General features: G+C 37.1%; 1 protein-coding gene across 1 annotated transcript in view; it reads right to left on the reverse strand.

Moving 5' to 3' along the window:
- LOC140232820 (uncharacterized) overlaps positions 1 to 22079 on the reverse strand; it is a 41859-nt gene that overhangs the window by 10496 nt on the left and 9284 nt on the right. Inside the window, 10 exon segments of the mRNA XM_072312934.1 lie at positions 1348 to 1435; positions 2893 to 3039; positions 3891 to 4009; positions 6157 to 6240; positions 6613 to 6710; positions 13303 to 13462; positions 15118 to 15259; positions 17160 to 17300; positions 19096 to 19250; positions 20629 to 20679. Coding sequence (XP_072169035.1) covers positions 1348 to 1435; positions 2893 to 3039; positions 3891 to 4009; positions 6157 to 6240; positions 6613 to 6710; positions 13303 to 13462; positions 15118 to 15259; positions 17160 to 17300; positions 19096 to 19250; positions 20629 to 20679 — 1185 coding nt within the window.

The raw sequence follows: 22079 nt of genomic DNA on the forward strand, positions 1-22079 counted from the left end.
TAAACAAACGATATGTGCAATGCTCTGAATTATGTATCACTGGAAAGCTTAAAGGTAGGGAATCCCATTTGCATGCCTAAAATGAAGAGTTGTATAAATACAGTGGTATGTTGAAGAGAGTATCATTTTAGAAATTCCCATAAAGTATTGAAAGTGGAAGGTAACTTATAGTACATTTTTATTGACCGTTAGATTTTGAAATGAATTTTTTTCGGGGCTCACCGTAAATTCCAGTACATTACTAGGCTACCTTTGCAGACCCATGCTCTGCATGTGTGTCCATCATGTATATTTTGTGAAGAAAGTTCATCAAAACTTACAAACATTTCTATATGCATTCTTGCCACACTCTCTATATGTTATTACATCAGCTCTTATACTTTTAGATTTGTGTTTATAGATAAAAAATACAGAAGACTGCAACAAAAAGGCTTAAGTGTGGCTGACACACAGAACTACTGAGTAGTTGAGTTTTGTGCATTATTCAAATTGTAGATAACTGATGACTTGCAAATTTCTCAGCAGTGGCCTAAACAAGTCCCCTGAGGTTCATATTTAATGTTTTGCTGCATTTTGGGAGGTCTGTAAAAGGTATCCCCTACCTTTAAAGTCTGGAAAGAGTAACGACAACGATATAAGGAATTCATAGAGCTTATCAAGTTGCTCACGGTGATGTGGATCAAATATCTACATTGACAACAACACAAGGTAATTTACTGTTACCTCAATCTCAATACGCAATACTTGCACAGACATAGATAAAGATATAAAACTGATCACAAAGATGAGATATGAAAATGAATCATGTTTAATATAGATATATATAAATATATAAATTTAAACTTTAAAAATATATATATATATATAAATATATAGTTATAAATAAGTTAAATTTAAGCAAGATAGATTAGAGACATATAAATAAATAGATATATACTTGTCTACAAAATGATGGAGCAGATCCTAATCAAATGATTGGTTAATTTTGCTAATGACCAGTTATTAGTAAAGTATAATGAAAACTCAATAGCATTTGTATGTCATTATGGTTAATAAACGAGACTTCATGATTTTATTCACTCACAAAGTGGATGATTTATCAAACAACAAGGATCTGCTTCATCATAAAAAGCAAATAATACACATCACTTCACTTGGGCTTTAGTATAATTACCCATATTAAGTACTTTCGAAACAGTCCTAACATCCTTGGCTACCGATTTGGGCATGTAAGACCATTCTAAATGTTACCTTGTGTGGGTAATTCATACTAATACCCTCACTGATGGGTATTATCTGTATGATAATGAAATGAAAGGGAAATAACACACTAGACATATGGCATACTTTTGTCAGAATGGATTCTGCAATGAGGGACTTTCCGCGTCTCTTCTTCATCTTGGATTCTGATGCCTGGTTCTGTTTCAGAATCTCCCTGTAGAAAGTGAAAGGACAGAAGTGAGCTCGCTACACTAGCTCATTAGTCATAACAGGTTTATATCATCATAATGATCCCTTAGGAAAGCTACTGTCTGCAATCACACTAAGTATGCTCTCAGCTTGGTACACAACTTTACTCATGCAGTTCTGAGTGTTGAAGGAGTGTGATTTACAACACTTCATAACATCTGTTGGTAATGAAAGCTCACTGGGCACAGCATGCCAGAACTGCTGGCAATTCTTACAGCGTGGGAGCCCCTGATGATAATAAAAAATCCATACTGGTCTGGGTTTGTTTTTGTGTTTTATTTTGTTTTATTTTTTGGTTTTCATGTAAAATGCAAATACCAAAGTTGGTAATCTTCTTGCCTCGCTTGCCTCGAAACTTCCAGCTATGACTTTATTTGTGGATAACAGCCTCAAAATCATTATTGTATGCACATTGTCTCACACCACACTGCTTTCTAGACAAAAGGGCAGAAAACATGTTTTGATTCAATTCAAGTTATTTTCTCTTAAACTCAGTATCATTTTGCAAGAAAAGAAATGCATTGGTTTTGCAAAATACACTTAGATTGATCATTGCAATGACTGCTACTAGGACATTAGTCTGTTGGCAAGACATCATCACAAACTTCAGATATGTTGTTCTGTGGCAAACTATAACAATACAAACATCCGTTTACTGTAAAAGCTGATTGCTGCTGGGCCGCAAATCTAACATGTGAAAATATTGTGAAAAGACAGGCATTAGTGCACTTATGATAGCCTTGGTGTCAAATAAGGAAAACAACATCTTGTGAAAATAAATGTGACCTCCTCATATATTGGCGAAAAAATGCAAAAATAACAGCTTTTACAGTTATTCACGAAGAGTTCATGAAAGGTATATGCGGACACAGTGATTGGTGTTCTTTTGCTGGCCATTATGATTACAAATGAATAGTTTGAACCATGCTCAAATAAAAGTAATTTTGTGTAAAAACAAAACTTTTTATGAATACACTCTGGCAGAATTGAAATTATTGTTAGGCTGGAAAGCTTTACTTAAATTCTTCAATACTTTTGCAGAGGTCAAAACATTCCGAAACTGCATATGAAACTTAATTGTAACAAACACCTCTGACTATTAATGGCCCAATATTGTAATATAAAAATGGGGTCAGGAGTATAGTGATTGATGCTTGTTTTTAGCCTGACGAAAACAACTTGAATGGCATGAAAAGAGAAAAGGCAAAGTTCTGTTGAAACAGAGAAAAACACCTATTAAAGGGAATTACTAGTCAAGCATGATTTGTGAATTGTGTTCACAGAGTACTGTGATTCCTGTCTGCTTTTAAAACTTTTAAAAATAATGCGAATGGTACAAAACCTATTTCAGAACACGTTTCCAAACAAGTTCTCTTGCAGGTGTGAAACCTCTCCAAATCATCATCATCATCATCATCATACCTAGCCTTCTTCTTTAGGCTTTCCTGGGCATCAGGGTAGTTGACCACCACTTCCTGCAAGTCCTTCTTGTCCAACACAAAGAGGTTAGCATATCCAGGTGAAGCAACGTCAGCGGTCCTGCGGTTGCCAGCACCAACGCTGAGTAGGCTGTGGGTTGATTAATGGACAGAAACCTGAACTGTCCCATTCTCAAGTGGTAATCATTGCAACCATGGACTTTCAAGACCACACATTAAAGGCAAGGACAGAAGGTTTTCATGCAAAAAGATCACAACACAAAATTCAGATGACTTTGGGGATTGCCAACTCATTTTTATCATTTGGATAAATACCTTCAGATTATATTCCAGTTGAGCACACAAAGTATATACCTGTACATTTAGTCATGGTTTCCATCAAAAATATTTTGAATAGGGTTATAGTTTTGAAGCATCTACTATTTTATTCATTCTTGCATATTTTCATGTACAAACATTCCATTACTACTATATGCATTCATTGGCCATGCTGGAGTATGAACACAATGCATTCATTGTATGAATGCACAAAAGTGGCAAATTAAAAAAAAAAATAGATTGGAACATCACGCACACAACTACACACGCACACACACACACACACACACACACACATGCACAACACAAAAACAGGCATGGGGTATGAGGAAGCAATATACCTGTAATCAAATAGTGAGTTCAGGGCATCATATGTCTACCTCAAAATGACAACCACCACACTAGCCATGGGTGATTGGCTTCCATTATCATTATTATCATCATCATTATCACTATCATTGTTATCATCATCGCCATCACGATTATCTTTATCGTATTCACTGTCATTGTATTATGAAGATTATCATGATTATTAACATCATCTTATGATTTCTTGTGGTGCTCTTGTTACAGTCAATCACAAGTAATATGATAAAGCCAGTCTTTCATAGGTTTGTTTGGTTTGGAGTAGTAGGTTTTTGGCCGTTGATAACCTTTCCCCACCTGATCTCGCCAAACACACTGCCGGGATGCAGGGTTGCCAGGACTTTGCTGTTCTTCTCTCCTCCCAGGACCTGCACACTTCCATCCTTCACGATGTACATCTCCTTCCCAACGGCTCCCTGGAAGAAGAGGACAGGAAGAGAGAAGGAGGGAGAATGATGATGATGATGATGATGATGATGATGATGATGAAGAGGAGGATTAGGGGAGAAGGAAGATGAAGAGGAGGAGGAAGGGGAGAAGGAAGAGAAGGAGGATGGGAGTAAGAGGAGGAGAATGAAATGGAGGAGGAGGGAGTGGAAGAGGAGGAGGAAAAGGAGGAGGAAGAGGAGGATGATGGATGGAGAGGAGGAGGAGGAGGAGGAGGAGGAGGAAAAGGAGGAGGAAGAGAAGAAGGAGGATGGGGGAAGAGGGGGGAGGAGAGGAAGAGAATGAAATGGAGGAGGACGGAGTGGAAGAGGAGGAGGAAAAGGAGGAGGAAGAGAAGGAGGAGGATGGGGGAAGAGGGGGGAGGAGAGGAAGAGAATGAAAAGGAGGAGGAGGGAGTGGAAGAGGGGGAGGAAGAGGAGGATGATGGAGGGAGAGGAGGAGGAGGAGGAGGAAAAGGAGGAGGAAGAGAAGGAGGAGGATGGGGGAAGAGGGGGGAGGAGAGGAAGAGAATGAAAAGGAGGAGGAGGGAGTGGAAGAGGAGGAGGAAGAGGAGGAGAAGAAGAAGAGGAGGAGGAGAAAGAAAAGGAGGAGGAGGAAAAGGAGGAAGAGGAGGAGGAGGAAGTAGGGGAAGAGGAAAAGGAGGAGGAAGAGAGGGGGAGGAGGAGGAGGGAAGAGGGATCAATGGTATTTGTGACTGGTGGGAGTATTATGCCATACTCTTCACATACTCTTGCCATCTTTGAATGCGTGAAGTCTAATTCAACATGATTGATTGCTCGCCACACAATGGGCACATGGGAAGATGTTCACTTTTCTTTCTTGATAGGAGGCTTTGGATCATTTAATCATCGCGAGACAAAAAAAAAATGAAGCAGCTGAATAAATTTTGCAAGCAAAGGGTAAGTGAGGCTCCACCAACCATTATGTCAAGAACATATCTCGGGCTTGGTTTCACCTTCTACTCATGGCTTTCAGGTTTCACATTACACAGTTTTCTGGCATACAGGTAAGTGTGGTTATCCCTCTACTTGAAACACTCAAGGTAATAAAATTTCAAGAACATAAAGCGTATCATTTTATCACAATTGTTTAACATTTATTGTACCCAACTAATAAGGTAGTATAAACAATTATCTTTCAGCTGAGATCTTTTGTTTCAGTTTCATAGTTTTCAGAAGTCTCTTAACAGCTCAATCTATGAATCTATTCTAAAGTTGGCAATAAGTTTTAGCAAGTTAGATTTACTGCTTCTTTCCAACATTGGCATTTTTCTTATTTTCTTTGTAATTTAGTGCAAATTTAGTGAATATACCCTGTTCCAACGAATCTCTCTCCAATCAATGGTATCTGTACAATGCAGCATTGCCAATAAATGAGGATACATTGAATTCTGCAGTAAAATTACCCCAAGACTGGAGGATTAACCATCAATATTCATTCATTTCACTTTAGTTCATCACAGTACTGGGCACAGCCAAATGGCTGTTTTTTGGCCAGTCCGTGAATGAGTATGATTTCGAGATGGGGATGGCTTTCATAGACTTCAAAATTATGTGTGCTAGAAGGAACAAAAGGAACTAGAAAAGCAGACAGAGAGCACAGATCTCTGCCAAAGAGCTCATTTCTACCCATTCTCACATTCTGAAAATCACCTTTATTTCCCAATGATAAAAAAGACTTTCTGTTGTGTGTGTCTCTGTCCACCTCATCAGTAGATAGCTGCATGCTGTGCTTCAAGTGTGTGCTCAGTTTATGTATACACACCTAAAATATGCATAGTTTGAGCTCCCTCATTTGTTGGCACTATTTGCTAATGATAATCCTTTAAAACAAAATTCAAAAGTACCCTGGATCAAAACAGTTTTCTCGATCATTATCAAAATTTGATCATCTGTTGCTTGTGTCATTATCAACTTTTTCTTTAAGTTTCATCCACATCCATTCACAACTTTTTTTGAGTTATTTTGCAAACAGACAGACAGACAGACAGACAAACAAACAAACAAACAAAAAATGAAACAAATAAAGCAATGGCAATGAAAACATAACCTCCTTGGCAAAAGGTAATTAGAGGGTTTAAATATGTCAAGCCGTGAATGTGCATCAATATACCCACCTTGCGACAAATGTATTCGCCCGGGAGGTACACCACCGGCCGCAGTTTGAGAACAAGATCACGCAAAAGCATCTTGTCACAATCCTGCAAAAAGAAAAGTGTTTAATAAAGTTTAGATAGTTTCTTAAACGAAAACAAATCACAAGCATCAAGAAGGGACATTTGTCCCTAAAAAATCACATTTTTTTCTTCATCCACAAAATAAGCAAAGAGTAGATCTTCAAGAATACTTTAATTTTCTAAATGCTATTCACATCTCATCATCTCTTTTGTTGACAAAGTTACTGAAATGCTATGACACATTATTTGAGATGATACCTTCTACAACCATGCTATCCCACTCACATATTTAAACCAATCTTGTCAGATTCCAATTGCCTAGCGATTCCAAGGAACTGGCACAATGCATTTTGTTTTTCTGGATGAAGAGAAATAAGAAAGAATGCTGACACTCACTTGGAAGAGAGACACCCTGCTGAGTGTGTCCATGTGTACGTTGATGGCTATGTCAGTCTGCATTCTGATTGGTACGCCCTGTAGCAAATCTCGCTCATCTGTGTGACACAGGTAGAGAAAAACAATATCTATTATACTAACTATATCAACTCTTCCTCTATCTATCTATCTATCTGTCTATCTATCTACCTACCAACCTACCTGCTTATCTATCTATCTATCTATCTATCTATCTATCTATCTATTTATCTATCTATCTAAATACCATCTACCTTTTTTTCTTTCTATCTATCTATCTATCTATCCACCTATGAAGAGTTCCTTTCCAAAAAAATTCTAGATCCTCTTTTGATAGTTTGGAGAAAAACCTAGATTTTTATTTTACATGCTTCTCATTGATTACATGAAATGTATAGCCTATGGCAGGGCTGCACACTGGCGCCGGTCCGACGGTCAAGACCGGCAAAAGTCACTGTCGGACCGGCAACTTTTCAGGAAATCCACAAGTTACCGGTCCGACATGACCAGTAAAAAAAAGCATTGGCGGGGTCAGTAGAGAGAAAAAGATCAGCCCCGATCAGGGAGAAACAGAATGCAAGATATCGCATTGTTCAACACGTTTTACGCAAGTTTTCGAATATGTCTACCGGTGCAATTTGTAAAGTAAACATACAATTGTATATTAGTTTTGAGCACTAGCAGTCGATCAGTTATTCGCGCTCGCTTGCGCATTGGCGCTGCTCACGCACTGCCATGCTATGCAATACATGCAAAGGATGTACGGTACAATGTAACTGTTGAAATGCATGGATTGTTTCCCCGATCCCGTTTTGTTTGTTCGTTTGCTTGCGATCGGCGGTCATGCCAGACAAGAAGCATTGATAGAAGCGCACGCATTTCTGGGTCATTTTACTCATGATTTTTTTTTTTTTTTTTCTTCTTTTTTTTTTTTAACGCAAGATCGATCCGATCCCGGCTTCGCAGCTGCGTGGCAGTTGACATGTTAGAACTATTTTACTTGTGCCGATTTTTAGAAAAAGTAAAAACATATTCTATATTCAGCGATACAGTAAATGAATGATTATTTTCATTCGTTCAGAATGGTCTCATAATGAAGATAGGCGCGAAAAGGATCACGAAATCGGCCCTTAAAAAAATGTAAAGAGATAATACAAGGGAGGAAAAAAAATCATGAAATCATCGCAGTCCCGCTTACATATTTCAGGTAGAAATCGTCCCAAAAAGGATCATGAATTCGGCCGCGTCGTACACCTTTCAAAAGCTCATACAAGTACGAAATGCGAAGAGATTATAGAGGAGAAAAAAATATAAGGACATATTAATTTGGTGCGTGCATCATAAAAGATTACAGCCGAATAACAATTCATGAAATCAACGCAAACCCGTTGAAATTTGAGGAAATAAATAGGCGCAAAAAAGATCTTGAATCCAGTCCTGCATGCCGTGTCGGTTATCAAAAACGCATGCACAAATGCAACGAGATTATCGGGAGAAAAATAAAGGACACATTTTTACCCTTCTGGTGCGTGCATTACAAAAGATTACATCCGAAGTAATTCATGAATTCGCCACAATCCCGCTGATATTTGAGGTAGAAATAGATCGTGAATTCGGCCGTGTCGTATACCTTAAATTTAACAACGCATGTACTAAATGGTAGGAGATTAGCGGGATAAAAATAATGTACACATTTTCAACCCCTTTTGGCGCTTGCATCATATAGATTACAGCCAAAGAGTAATTCATGAAATTATCGCAATCCCGTTGAAATTTGAGTAAACAATAATAGGCGCAAAAGAATCTCGAATTCGGCCCTGCGTGCAGTGTATAATTTTGAAAACGCATTCACAAATGTGAAGAGATTATCGGGAGAAAAATAAAGAACTTATTTTCAACCCTTCTGTCGCGTGTATCACAAAAGATTACAGCCGAAATAATTAATGAAATATCGCAATCCCGCTGATATTTGATGTAGAAATAGGCGCTAAAAGGACCGTGAATTCGGCCGTGTCGTATAGGAGAACGCATGTATACGATATGTGAAGAGATTATTGGGAGAAAAATACAGGACACATTTTCAACTCGTTTTGGCGCGTGCATCATAAAGATTATAGCCGAATAATAATTCATAAAATCATCGCAATCCCGTTGAAGTTTGAGGAGACAATAGGCGCAAAAAGAATTATGATTTTTGGTCGTGGCGTATATCTTTTAAGAAGGCATTTACGAAATGCGAAGAGAAAAAAATAAAGGACACATTTTCAACCCATATTGGCGCGTTCATCATAAAAGATTACAGCCGAAGTAATTCATGAAATCATCGCAATCCCGCTGATATCTGAGGTAGAAATAGACGCAAAAAGGATCGTGAATTCGGCCGTGTCGTATACCTTTATGTATACGAAACGCGAAGAGATTATATATGGGGAGAAAAATAAAGAACGCATTTTCAACCATTCTAGCTGATGCGTGGATCACAAAAGATTACACCCGAAGTAATTCATGAAATCGTCACAATTCCGCTGATATTTGAGGTAGAAATAGGCGCAAAAAGTATCATGAATTCGGCGGTGTGGAACATCTTTTAAGAACGCACTTACGAATTCGAAGAGTTTATCGGGAGAAGATAAAAGGACACATTTTCAACCCCGTTTGGCGCGTGAATCATAAAAGATTACAGCCGAAATAATTATGAAATCGTCACAATCCCGCTGATATTTGAGGTAGAAATAGGCGCAAAAAGTATCATGAATTCGGCTGTGTGGTACACATACATCTTTTAAGAACGCACTTACGAAATTCGAAGAGTTTATCGGGAAAAAATAAAGGACACATTTTCATTATTTCAACCCCTTTTGGCGCGTTCATCATGAAAGAATACAGCCGAAGTTATTCATGAAATCATCGCAATCCCGCTGATATTTTGAGGTAGAAATAGGCGCAAAAAGGATCGTGAATTCGGCCGTGTCGTATATCTTTATGTACGGAATGCGAAGAGATTGTGGGGAGAAAAATAAAGAACGCATTTTCAACCATTTTAGCTGGTGCGTGCATGAGATCACAAAAAGTTACACCCGAAGTAATTCATGAAATTGCCACAATTCCGCTGATAATTTGTTTGAGGTAGAAATAGGCGCAAAAAGTATCATGAATTCGGCGGTGTGGAACATCTTTTAAGAACGCACTTACGAAATTCGAAGAGTTTATCGGGAAAAAATAAAAGGACACATTTTCAACCCTTTTTGGCGCGTGAATCATAAAAGATTACAGCCGAAGTAATTCATGAAATCGTCACAATCCCGCTGATATTTGAGGTAGAAATATAGGCGCAAAAAGTATCATGAATTCGGCGGTGTGGAACATCTTTTAAGAACGCACTTACGAAATTCGAAGAGTTTATCGGGAAAAAATAAAAGGACACATTTTCAACCCCTTTTGGCGCGTGAATCATAAAAGATTACAGCCGAAGTAATTCATGAAATCGTCACAATCCCGCTGATATTTGAGGTAGAAATATAGGCGCAAAAAGTATCATGAATTCGGCGGTGTGGAACATCTTTTAAGAACGCACTTACGAAATTCGAAGAATTTATCGGGAAAAATAAAAGGACACATTTTCAACCCCTTTTGGCGCGTGAATCATAAAAGATTACAGCCGAAGTAATTCATGAAATCGTCACAATCCCGCTGATATTTGAGGTAGAAATATAGGCGCAAAAAGTATCATGAATTCGGCGGTGTGGAACATCTTTTAAGAACGCACTTACGAAATTCGAAGAGTTTATCGGGAAAAAATAAAGGACACATTTTCAACCCCTTTTGGCGCATGAATCATAAAAGATTACAGCCGAAGTAATTCATGAAATCGTCACAATCCCGCTGATATTTGAGGTAAAAATAGGCGCAAAAAGTATCATGAATTCGGCCGTGTGGTACATCACAATCCCGCTGATATTTGAGGTAGAAATATAGGCGCAAAAAGTATCATGAATTCGGCGGTGTGGAACATCTTTTAAGAACGCACTTACGAAATTCGAAGAATTTATCGGGAAAAATAAAAGGACACATTTTCAACCCCTTTTGGCGCGTGAATCATAAAAGATTACAGCCGAAGTAATTCATGAAATCGTCACAATCCCGCTGATATTTGAGGTAGAAATATAGGCGCAAAAAGTATCATGAATTCGGCGGTGTGGAACATCTTTTAAGAACGCACTTACGAAATTCGAAGAGTTTATCGGGAAAAAATAAAGGACACATTTTCAACCCCTTTTGGCGCATGAATCATAAAAGATTACAGCCGAAGTAATTCATGAAATCGTCACAATCCCGCTGATATTTGAGGTAAAAATAGGCGCAAAAAGTATCATGAATTCGGCCGTGTGGTACATCTTTTAAGAACGCACTTACGAAATTCGAAGAGTTTATATCGGCAAAAAAATAAAGGACACATTTTCACCCCTTTTGGCGCGTGCATCATAAAATGTTACAGCCGAAGTAATTCATGAAATCGTCACAATCCCGCTGATATTTGAGGTAGAAATGGGCGCAAAGAGAATTGCGAATTCGGCCCTGCATGTCGTGTACCTTTCAGAACGCATGCACAAATGCGAAGAGAGTGTCGAAAGAAAAATAAAGAACCCCTTGTAGCTCGTGCATCAGAAAATATCACAGCTAAAATAATTCATTAAATCACGGTTATGCAGCAAGTTCGTGCGCCGATGTTTAGAAAAAGTCACAAACGCATGATACAATCTGATTTTTTTTTCATTATCATTTTACACTGTAATTCACGAACAAACATTCTATTTTTTTTTCTCATTTTTTTTATTTCTTGTGCAATAAATAATTCAAGTTTAAAAAGACATTAATCAGTAAAATGTACATGGGGGGGGGGGTACGTCCATAAAAACAAGAAAATAAGTTTGCAAGTAATTTAATGTTTTTTTTTAGGTTGCCGTTGTTGACCGGTAAGTTTTCTGTTCGGACCGGTAAAAAATGGTAAAATGGGGCATCTACCGGTCCGACAGAGACATGTCGGACCGGCAGAAAAAATGGGTTAGTGTGCAGCCCTGCCTATGGTACCCCAATACTAGGATAAAGAAACTGTGCATCGGAAAATCTATGTGTCTATTCTGATTTCAGAAGAATTGATCTTTTTGTTTTGTGTTGTGGATTCAGCACTTTTTGAAGCCAAACTTTCAGTACAGGGGTGTACAACATGCAAATCTTGTTTTAGTGATTAGTTTTTGTCCCTTTGGGGTTCTTTCAGGGATGACTTGTTAGCTCTACACATTTCCTGCCTGTTTTCTTCTCTTTCTGATGAATTCATATAATGAACAGGAATGAAACATTTCACAGCCAATACTTTCATTCTATTGTATGAAAAACCAGCAATGCCTAATAGATATGATAAAAAATATAGCACCAAACCCCTAAGATGTAGCTTCTAGGATTCATGGCATGAAATTATTTCATTCCATTCAATTTCAATTTCAATTTCAATTCAATCAACTCAATTCAATTTTGCTGTTTCCATTGAACAAAAGGTAATACGTGGTAAAAGGTATACAAGCAAAAGGTAAAGTAGTATACACACAGAGCTTGAAATACCCACTGGCAATCAGCACTTTGCTGCTATGCTCCTCCCATGGCTGGAATGCCCCTTTCAAAATCAGACCATTGATGGCCAAAGCATTTCATTATTCACTTGTGCCCCCTTTATTAAGTGGCCACGACCGAAATTTGATGAAATTTAAGGCCTGTGAACACACCATAGTGAATAGTACTAAATGTGAATGCGGATGAATGCATAATAATATAAAACAGATAATGTACACTTTGCAGAAATGCATTAACCCTAATCAGGCTGGGCTTTTTTGGCTATGCTAAAACCAGAGGGGGGCGAATTCCGCCTCCCCTTGAGATCTTGGCCATTATTGGTGCGATCGCGACAAAAATTCGGCATGCGTGACACCCACATCATAATCTACAAGATTGTGCCATAAGATTTTTTGAAACAATCAATTTCTAATTCTAATTAATTAATTATGCAAATTAAGCTCAAGATCATATTTTAGCCTAATCAAAAGCATTGAGTGTCTACTTTTGGTCTGTAAATCTGTTTGAGCATATTCAACAATAATTGTACATCACAAACACTTCCAAAAGTTATTTCAATTCTTATGTATTCTATTGTTTTCAGAATTTCTTATGTATTTCTTTGTTTTTCAACTTTTGTTTTTTCTTTGTTTTTAAATTGAAAATTGTCACTGACCACTTTTCTATCATAATTAGCATACAATTAATCAATGAAAGTGATTAATTGTAAAAATAATCAGGTTTTTATGACTTTCATGACAGAGCACCATTTTCCATAGGAAATGTACACAAAATCACAAAATTGTGTCCGTTTTGGGGCGACATTCCGTTACAAAAATGGGCGTGGCTTCGCAAAAGTATGCGCGGACGTTGCAAATTTGGTCTCAAAAGTTGCGCGAGACTTGAAAAAACAAAGTCAAGAAGCCTCACGACGAGGCCTTCTCGCGTTTCAGAATTATAGCGCGAAACGTTGATGGGGGCGGATTCCGCCCCCCCCGGCCCTTTTAGGATTAAAGCACATTAACTGATAAAAGCCTACTAACTGAAAAGATAAAATCATATTCTCACCTAACACAGCTCCATTGTCCCATGAGTAGATGTAGTACATGCGAACTCTCTTCTGAACAGACTCCGGGATGTTCCACACCTTCAGGAGTGTCATGGTGTCATCCATCCTGCGTCTGAATGCATCCTTCGTAGCCCCGGACTTGGCCGAGATGTCTCGCATCTTGTAGAAGAAGAAACACAACAGACATAATAGAGCAATGATGTGATTGTGTAACGCACACCAAAGTTCCCTTAGAAAGTTTAGGAAAGAGAAATAGGCTTGGCATTACCTCTATGGAAACAATGTGCATTCATAGCTATTTACATACCACAGTTTATTAATGTATAGGTGTACAGCTTGAATGCATTCATACTCATTGTACTTACATCAATACCACCTAATTGGATACACATCTCAAACACACCATGTGCACATACATACATTAATAAATGCATTTACATACATATACACACATTAAACATATAATGACAAACATACTGTACATTACAGAAACAACTCTTCCAATACACACACATACATGCATAACGAACATAATTATACATGCAAATATCCATACTTAATGCATACAATTTGAACACACAATGTAGGATTTTTATTTCAAGATTATGACATAAATAGTTGCTTATAGTTGCTTCAGGCTGTTCAAGACCCAATTCAACTAAAAAAACAATGCAAATTGCAAGATTATGACATTAAGAGTTGCTTATAGTTGCTTCAGTTCAACAACCAACTCAACTCTGAAACAATGAAATTTCTCCACAGAAATTCTACACAAATCCCATAGATTGACATGTCAACAACAAAAACAAAAATGCATTGCATGTCTCTACAATATATTTCAGGTTGAATTTTCTGTGTAGTCTGAGTTGTATCATATTTTCAGTAATTAGAACAAGCCACACTCTTAGAATCATAACACCAGCATTGGCAGCAAAAGAATGTCCCCTTAAAACCCACATCTGCCTATCTACAGGATATTCTGTGGTTCACACAAAAGCTACAATCGCTGATCTATGGGATAATTCGTAGCAGAAATAACTTGGATGATAGTACCATGTATAGAGCTTTTTACAGCCAGTGAACCCTGACCTAATATCCCACAGTCCTTTGCTTCACTTCCTGTCACTCCTTTATGGATTGCCATAAGGTAACAGCTGACAAAATAGGTCTACATCTATGTGAGATCAAACAATGCCATAGTCATACATACATAGTCCCATCCATAGGTTTATGACTTAGACCACAGTAGTCTGAACTATCTATCAATTACCATTTGATATTTCTTCATATTAGTAAACATTAGACCCCGTATGTTACTAGTATTTACCACTGGAAAGCTTACATTACGAAAGCTTAAAAGGCTACCAGGTAGCTAGTCTAAATTCTTCCATAATGGTTGCATAGGTCTACTAGACTTTTTCAAGGCTTGTTATTGGTGGAGATGATGATTGGGCTTTTAATTTTTTGCAAGATATCAAGAAGCCACTTGTGAAATAGTACAGGGCATACCATTCAAAGTTTATTTGATGAAAATACGGTTTGGAATGGCCAAGACATCCAAAAACAAAGTAAAACAAAGTGATTGTAATAAAAGGTGGGTCCCAACTTTTATTAGGATTGCTCTGTTTTGGGTATCTCAGCCATTTCAAGCCAAATTTTCATCAAATAAACTTTGAATTCCTCTTGGAATTACATGCTCTTTCATATTTCATAAGCAATTTCTCATTATCTCATCTAAAAATGTTAGAAACTGGAAGTTAGGTTTCAACCAAACTATACAATTCCTTTTAAGGACTTATTGAAAGCAGTCTCACCTGTCCGATCATGGATGCAAAGACAAAGACCCCAGCCATGAAATCTATGTTCATGAAGATGATCTGAGCATTGGTCTGTGGTGCTGGCAGATTTCCAATGACAATCAGAGTCTTGGCAGATCGGAAGAGGCATCGGGTGTAGCTTTGGAAAACATAACACACACAAAAAATAGATCAAATGACAATCATCCATGTCTTATGAAAGCACTTTGATAGGAATACATGAGATGGGAACAGAAATCTATTATTCAGATGTTTTTATCCTTTACATTTCATATACATGTAGAATACATGCCAGTACAATATACATCCCAAACACAAGAATAGGTCTATTGTGTAACATCAAATACTTCAATACAGATGCAATATTGACCACAGGGAATTTCTTACTGCTTCTGTACAGCTGGGACTGAAATTTGTTGCAGCGGGGTACCGGCCCTTGGACATTGTGCAAACAGGGAGGAACCAAATGTTAGGGTAAAGACGCTCATCTTTAGGGCCTACTGAATCATTAAAACCATAAACCTAAAGTCCCACATATTGTAAATTATAGTGTATGTGAATAATTGTGATATCCTCAGTGAGTGGATGGTGTAGAACCTTGAAAGAAAGCCTAAATGTGCTTCCTTAAAGGGCTGGGTGGTATTCCAATTTCTTTCAATAATGAAAACTGGAGACTGATTCTTCCAACCTCTCCCCTTATCACTTCAAGCAAGAACAGCATGCACATTGGACAATATACTGATAATCACCTCATTGAAACATTATTTCATTCAAAAACAAGAGTCACATGAGGCAGCAAGTAAATACCAGTTATCCATGAATGATTGATTTACCAATCCCTAACAAACATACCACCAAAAACAAAACAACAATAATAACAATAATAATAACAACAACAACAAAAGATTAAAGGGGAAGAGCAGGCCTCACTAGTTCTTAAACTTGTGAATATTGATCAGAACAAAAGCAGCTGCTTGAATGATTGCCAAACAGTTTGATATATCAGACAAGGGTCACATAATGAAGTCAACACTCCCAATTGGGTGCAGCTAGCTGACCTACATGTCCTTCCTGTTTTCTGACAGTGGGTTTATAACAAACTAATGGGCCAAGAGCATGCTATGGCAAAACACTCTCCTGTCTCTAACTTTGGTCCCTCCAAATGAAAATGCACTCTTAACATTTGAGATCAGGCTGTTTACAGCACAAGTATGTTTAACAGCAGGGCTGCTAATTTATGCAGATTGAAAACACACATCATTACAAGGTGATAATCATATACTAAGGGCTATATCTACCCCCCCCCCCAAAAAAAAAAAAAAAAAAAATCTTTTCATCACAGTATGGACTGTTAACATATGCTAGATGCAGTGGCAGATCCAGAATGGGGCATAGCGGTGTGCACCCCCCTTTATTTTTTGTTAAAACAAAAGAAATAAATAGGAAAAAATGGAGGGGGTTGCATGTGCGCCCCCTTTGATTTGGTAAAAGTGACCCCCTTTATTGAATACCTGGACCCACCCCTGAGATGTGCCAAATAAAGTTCAAGGGAAAAATTGTAAACATATTTTTTAATTTATGTTAATGAAACAATACATTATGGTATACATGGCAAAAACATGGCGCAGCTCTGTATGAGGCAAAGCTCACATGTGAGTGGCTGATTTTAGCAGAGGTCTGCAAGCAAAATACTAGCAATATAAGGTGACTTATTCAATTCAATTCAATAGTTTATTTATTTCCATCATCAAAAAGAAAAGAAAAAAAAAGTTGACATAATCCAAAGTGATACAATTTTTTTTTTTCATTTCTCTTACACTCGTCTGATAAAGGATTTTTTTTTTAAATACAATATATAGTATATACACGAATGATGTCGTAAAAAAGAAACAATGCACTTTGCCATGGCAACAAAAATAGTAAATAATCACAATGATGGAAAACAGTGTTCCACTAAAAAAGCCAAGCTTGTAAGACGTGGAACACTGGAACAAAACAGATCGGAACTGGAACTGGAACAAAACTGGAACAAAACTTACGGATCGGCATCGGCAGGAAGGTAGGTCCAGTTCTCACTGAGTGCCTCATTTTGTGTGATACCCTCCCATTCCAGCATGGAGTAGTACAGGCAGGTGTTGAGGTGTATCATGTACAGCAGATAACAGACCATGCGAAACACCCTTGAAGAGAAAATGAGGTTTAGAAATACACACAACCAGACATTGAAAGCCATTGTACAACAATATTGTCATTTGAAATATATACATATATATATGGAACATATGAAGAGTTTGTTCGCAAAAACCGATAAGTCCATATTTGCCAAATGGAGATATTTGCGATTAAAGGTCAAGAAAAATAAAGAGAATAATAAGAAGGTTTTTGCTTCTTTTGACCATAACTTCAAAAATGTATCTTTATATGTAATGACCAATATATCATTTTAAAGGTTTTATTTTGTACTTTATGACAAAGACTGTACTTCGAAATCTTCAAAAACGGACTTATCGGTTTTTGCGCACAAACTCTTCATATGTTATTTGCTACATATATATATGCCACCTGAAATATGCAACATAACATAATATGTAAAATATGCTCAACACAATATATGCTCAACATAATATCTGCTCTACATGACCCTGCATGCTATGGCAGGTAGATATCATGTAAATGTGGAGCTTTGATATACAAGGGTTGAAAATAAATGCTGCACATGCTTTGGGACCAGATCAATAGTAATCATATTCCACAGAAAAGCGCAGTAAACAGTTATTAGTATGGAGATATAATCTCATATATTTCTGGCAGGAAAAATATGATAGTCAAAGCTTTCATATGGTGTAATGTGTTTTCTTGCATTTGAACGTGTTATACACATTAAAGGTCCAGTTTACCTTTGGGAGCAGTGATTTCAAAAATGTTCAAGATATCACATTTAATGCATATGTGTAGGTCTGTTGTATCATAAAACATCCTACCATATGAAATATTTGCCATAAAACCTAAAATATAAGGAGATATCAGGATTTTTCTCAATAAACCGTAACTGTATACGGTTTAGTCTGGAAACATTTTTATTATAACTATTGTTCACATTTTGTGTATTTAACAACACTTAACATCCATTATACGGATTCAAATTTTGACAGTGGTTGTTTCTATCCCTAAATCACAGTTTAGAACTATTTTTAATCACTAATGCTAGGTTTTTGTTTCATCTGCAAATGGTAAATTATGCCTTTAACCAGCAGAGCTTGATATTTTCTATTTTGATATTGAGCCATCATATTGTTAAAACAACGTCACATCTTATTTGTCTTACAGTTTGGCTGTTTCAGGTTTAGGGTTGAATCTCCCATTATTAACCACACACTTGCATAGCGATCATACATTTCAAACATTATCACTGCACAGCAAAGATATGCCAAAGGAATAGCAGGTTAAGTATATAGAAAAATAACACCAAGTTAACATAACAACAGCAACAAACTCAGCACTGTATGATGTAATGAATTTTTGGTGGCAATCATATTGTATGATATTATTATCATTATCATTATTATTTTTTTCAGCCAAATGAAAATGACAATAGCATTAACATAACATACAGTAACATGGAAATGACAGTTGACGTCTAACACAAAGTAACAGGGAAGCAATACATGCGTATTTGTATTGTGTTACGTAGTATTGCAGCACATTGTATCAAACTGCATAGCATCACATTACATCATAATGCCAAGAAGCAACTGGGTAGTTATTTGCATTTTGCATGCTTGCCAGTTTTAGTGCAAAATTTGACAAACATTTGGCCAAAAAAAAAGAGAGGTATAACCATAGGCCTTGATCCAGACTATAGCTGTGTCCACAGACACTATCTGATTGTGGGATACTGTAGCATGAAGCTTGAACTTTGGTTGAGTGCAGTGTATACTATAAGTGAATGTCCATCACGGTGTGATGGTAACTGACCTGATTCCATGAGCTGACTTTGACTTGTTCTCAAACTTCTGGGAGAACTCCAGATAGGAGTTGAACTTGAGGAGGCGGGGTAGACGTAGGAGGGGCTGGACGTCTCTCATCAGCAGGTAGAAGAAATCCAGCGGCAGCAGGGACAAGACATCAAGCTACAGGTGTGACAAGAACGAAGAGATTGATTGATTAATCAAATAATGGGCTGAATTGCAGCCTGATCGATTAATCACTGGATAGATTTGATTAATCAATTAGCTGCATTGATTGATTGACTGACTGATTGATTGGATTTTTTGATTGATCAAAATGATCATCTCATTGATTGATTAGAAGATTGATTCACTGACTTGATGGGTTGGTTGATTGATTTATGAATTAATTGATTGATCAATTAAAGGACAAGTTCACCTTCATAAACATAAGGATTGAGAGAATGTAGCAATATTAGTAGGTCACATCATTGAAAGTTTGAGGAAAATCGGACAATCCGTTCAAAAGTTATGAATTTTTGAAATTTTTGTGCAGTAACCGCTGGATGAGAAGACTACTGCAGTGTATGAATAACTTAGATGTCACATGCATACAACAGTATAAGGAAAATATAACGAGAATTTCACAAAATTTCATCTTTTGAAAAAAGTACACATTCCCTTGACTCGTTACCGACGTATGTTAGGGGTAATATTATTCCCTATGCCTTTAGAAAGAGGCAAGTCAAGTGCTCTTTTATTATGCGAAAAAAAGTGAAAATATGTTGAATTTTCTTTACATTTTCTTTATACTGTTGTACGCATATGACTCACAAGCTGTAGTAGTCTCCTCATCCAGCGGTTCCAACACAAAAATTTTAAAAATTCATAACTTTTGCATCAATTGTTCAATTTTCCTCAAACTTTCACGGATGAGTTCTACTAATATTGCTGCATTCTCTCAATCCTTATGTTTATGAAGGTGAACTTGTCCTTTAAGCAACTGATTTGTGGCTTGATTGATCTAATGATGGATTTGATTACATGACTAATTGATTAATTGATTTACTGATCAACTATAACTGACTGACTAGTTGATTGACTGATTGATTGTTGTTCAATCAAATGATCAATTGATTGATTGCTTGACTGAATGATAAATTGATTGATTAATCATTTGAATGATTAAAATAGGAATCAATGTTGCCAAGATTGAAGGAAATTGTAAGTAAATGTAGTAGTAATACTAACAATACTTAGTAATGATAAAGATGATTGTAATGATGATGATAACAATGATCATTATTATCCTCATCACCATAGTAATAATGATTTTGTTACCATCTATGAAGATGATAATTCCATATAATCATAGTATAAAAACATTTTCATCAGCACTGCCATGTGTTGTAGTCCAGACAGATCAATGGACATCACCACAGCAATAGAAAACATACATACATTTACCAAAAGAAAAATACAAGAGTAAGATAATAGAAAAAAGGTTAAAGCACAGTTCATATTAATATGCTGAGGGGATGCTGTACAAATAACTGCTCACCTTGAAAAGTTGAGATGAAGTGTAGTGGGTCAGCATGCATCTTTTGTCAGTCTGTGGGGAGAGCAAAAGGGGTGGCAAAATAACAATTTTCCAACTGCTGTCTCTACTATTACAAGAGACCCACTTTCATGAATATGCTTTTTAATATTGTCATATTTGCAAATCTCATATTTCAGTTGCCATATGGCAGCAGTCAAAAAAAAAAAACCCATCAATCAGCTGTGAGTATTCCAGTTGTTGCTGAGGTGTCAGTTGTCAATAACAAACTCACAATAATATTTACAACACATCTGTATGAATGTCAATGCTAGAGGAAATGGATATATACAGTACAAAAAAAAAAAATCCAACTGTTTGAACATAAAGATTCAAACCAAGCAACAGCCTAATGGTAACACTAACTGTAAAACCATGCCATCATTAATTTTAAAAGAGGCATACAGCAAGGCTCAAAATTTGTGGTGTCCTGGTTGCACAGGGCCATCAAGAATTTACCTCAGGTCACCAAACTTTCAAAAAGTATTATCTTTTTGCGACTCAATTGGGAAACTAAGATTTAAATTAGATTGCCAATTTTCCCTGACTGGCCACCAACATTTCAAATTCAATAATTTTTTGTGGCCCAAATGAGCCACCAGAGAAAGAAAATTAGTATTGAGCTCAGGGTATAGGAACAATGTCAATGCCAAAATCCCTTCTTAAATCACAATCCTGATTTGTCTTCATTTAATACAATCAAACCTATCAAAGTAGATGAAGGTCTATAGCTGCAAACTACCTGCTTCATTTAACCAGTACACATTCCCCAGGATTTGACTAATTACAAGTTGAAGACCTGTCATATTACAGTCACTTATATCTGATGAAACCAGCAGCCAACCAAATTTGTCTCCAACACGCAATATATCACTGCGTACAGCTGCCAAAGACTGGGGGTTGAGCCAGGCATTGACAAACATGGCTGGCACCACGTTTTCTAAAGTGGGGGGGGGGGGGGGCAGTTTATATATCTGGTGCCACTACCAGATTTCATCAGCTAACAAGCAAGCAAAAAAAAAAAGAAAAAAAGGCTTTCAGTGCAACCTCTGCTGCCACTTCCCCGTTTCATCAGCTAACAAGCAAAACAAAACAAAAATTCCTATGTATTGTGCAAAAAGGTTGGGGGGGGGGGGAGCACCCTCGGCCCTGACAAAGGTACTCTTGCTGTAGTAACTGCAAGAGAAGCCCCAGCAGGAGGGCCTTTGAAGACAAATTTTGATCTCTGATATTACTGTCTTATGATATTGCATAACATGCAAAGAACATTTTAATTGTGAAGTTTCTCTTTTTTTCAATCCCACTGTATCAAATGAAACTCTAACTGCTCTGCTCACACAGTATGTGTGATAATTTACCTTTTTTGATCTCAACTTCAACATAGAGCAATCACTTCCCTTTAAAGGGTGGTATAG

This window comes from Diadema setosum, chromosome 9 (assembly GCF_964275005.1).
Source record: "Diadema setosum chromosome 9, eeDiaSeto1, whole genome shotgun sequence".
Taxonomy (NCBI): Eukaryota; Metazoa; Echinodermata; class Echinoidea; order Diadematoida; family Diadematidae; genus Diadema; species Diadema setosum.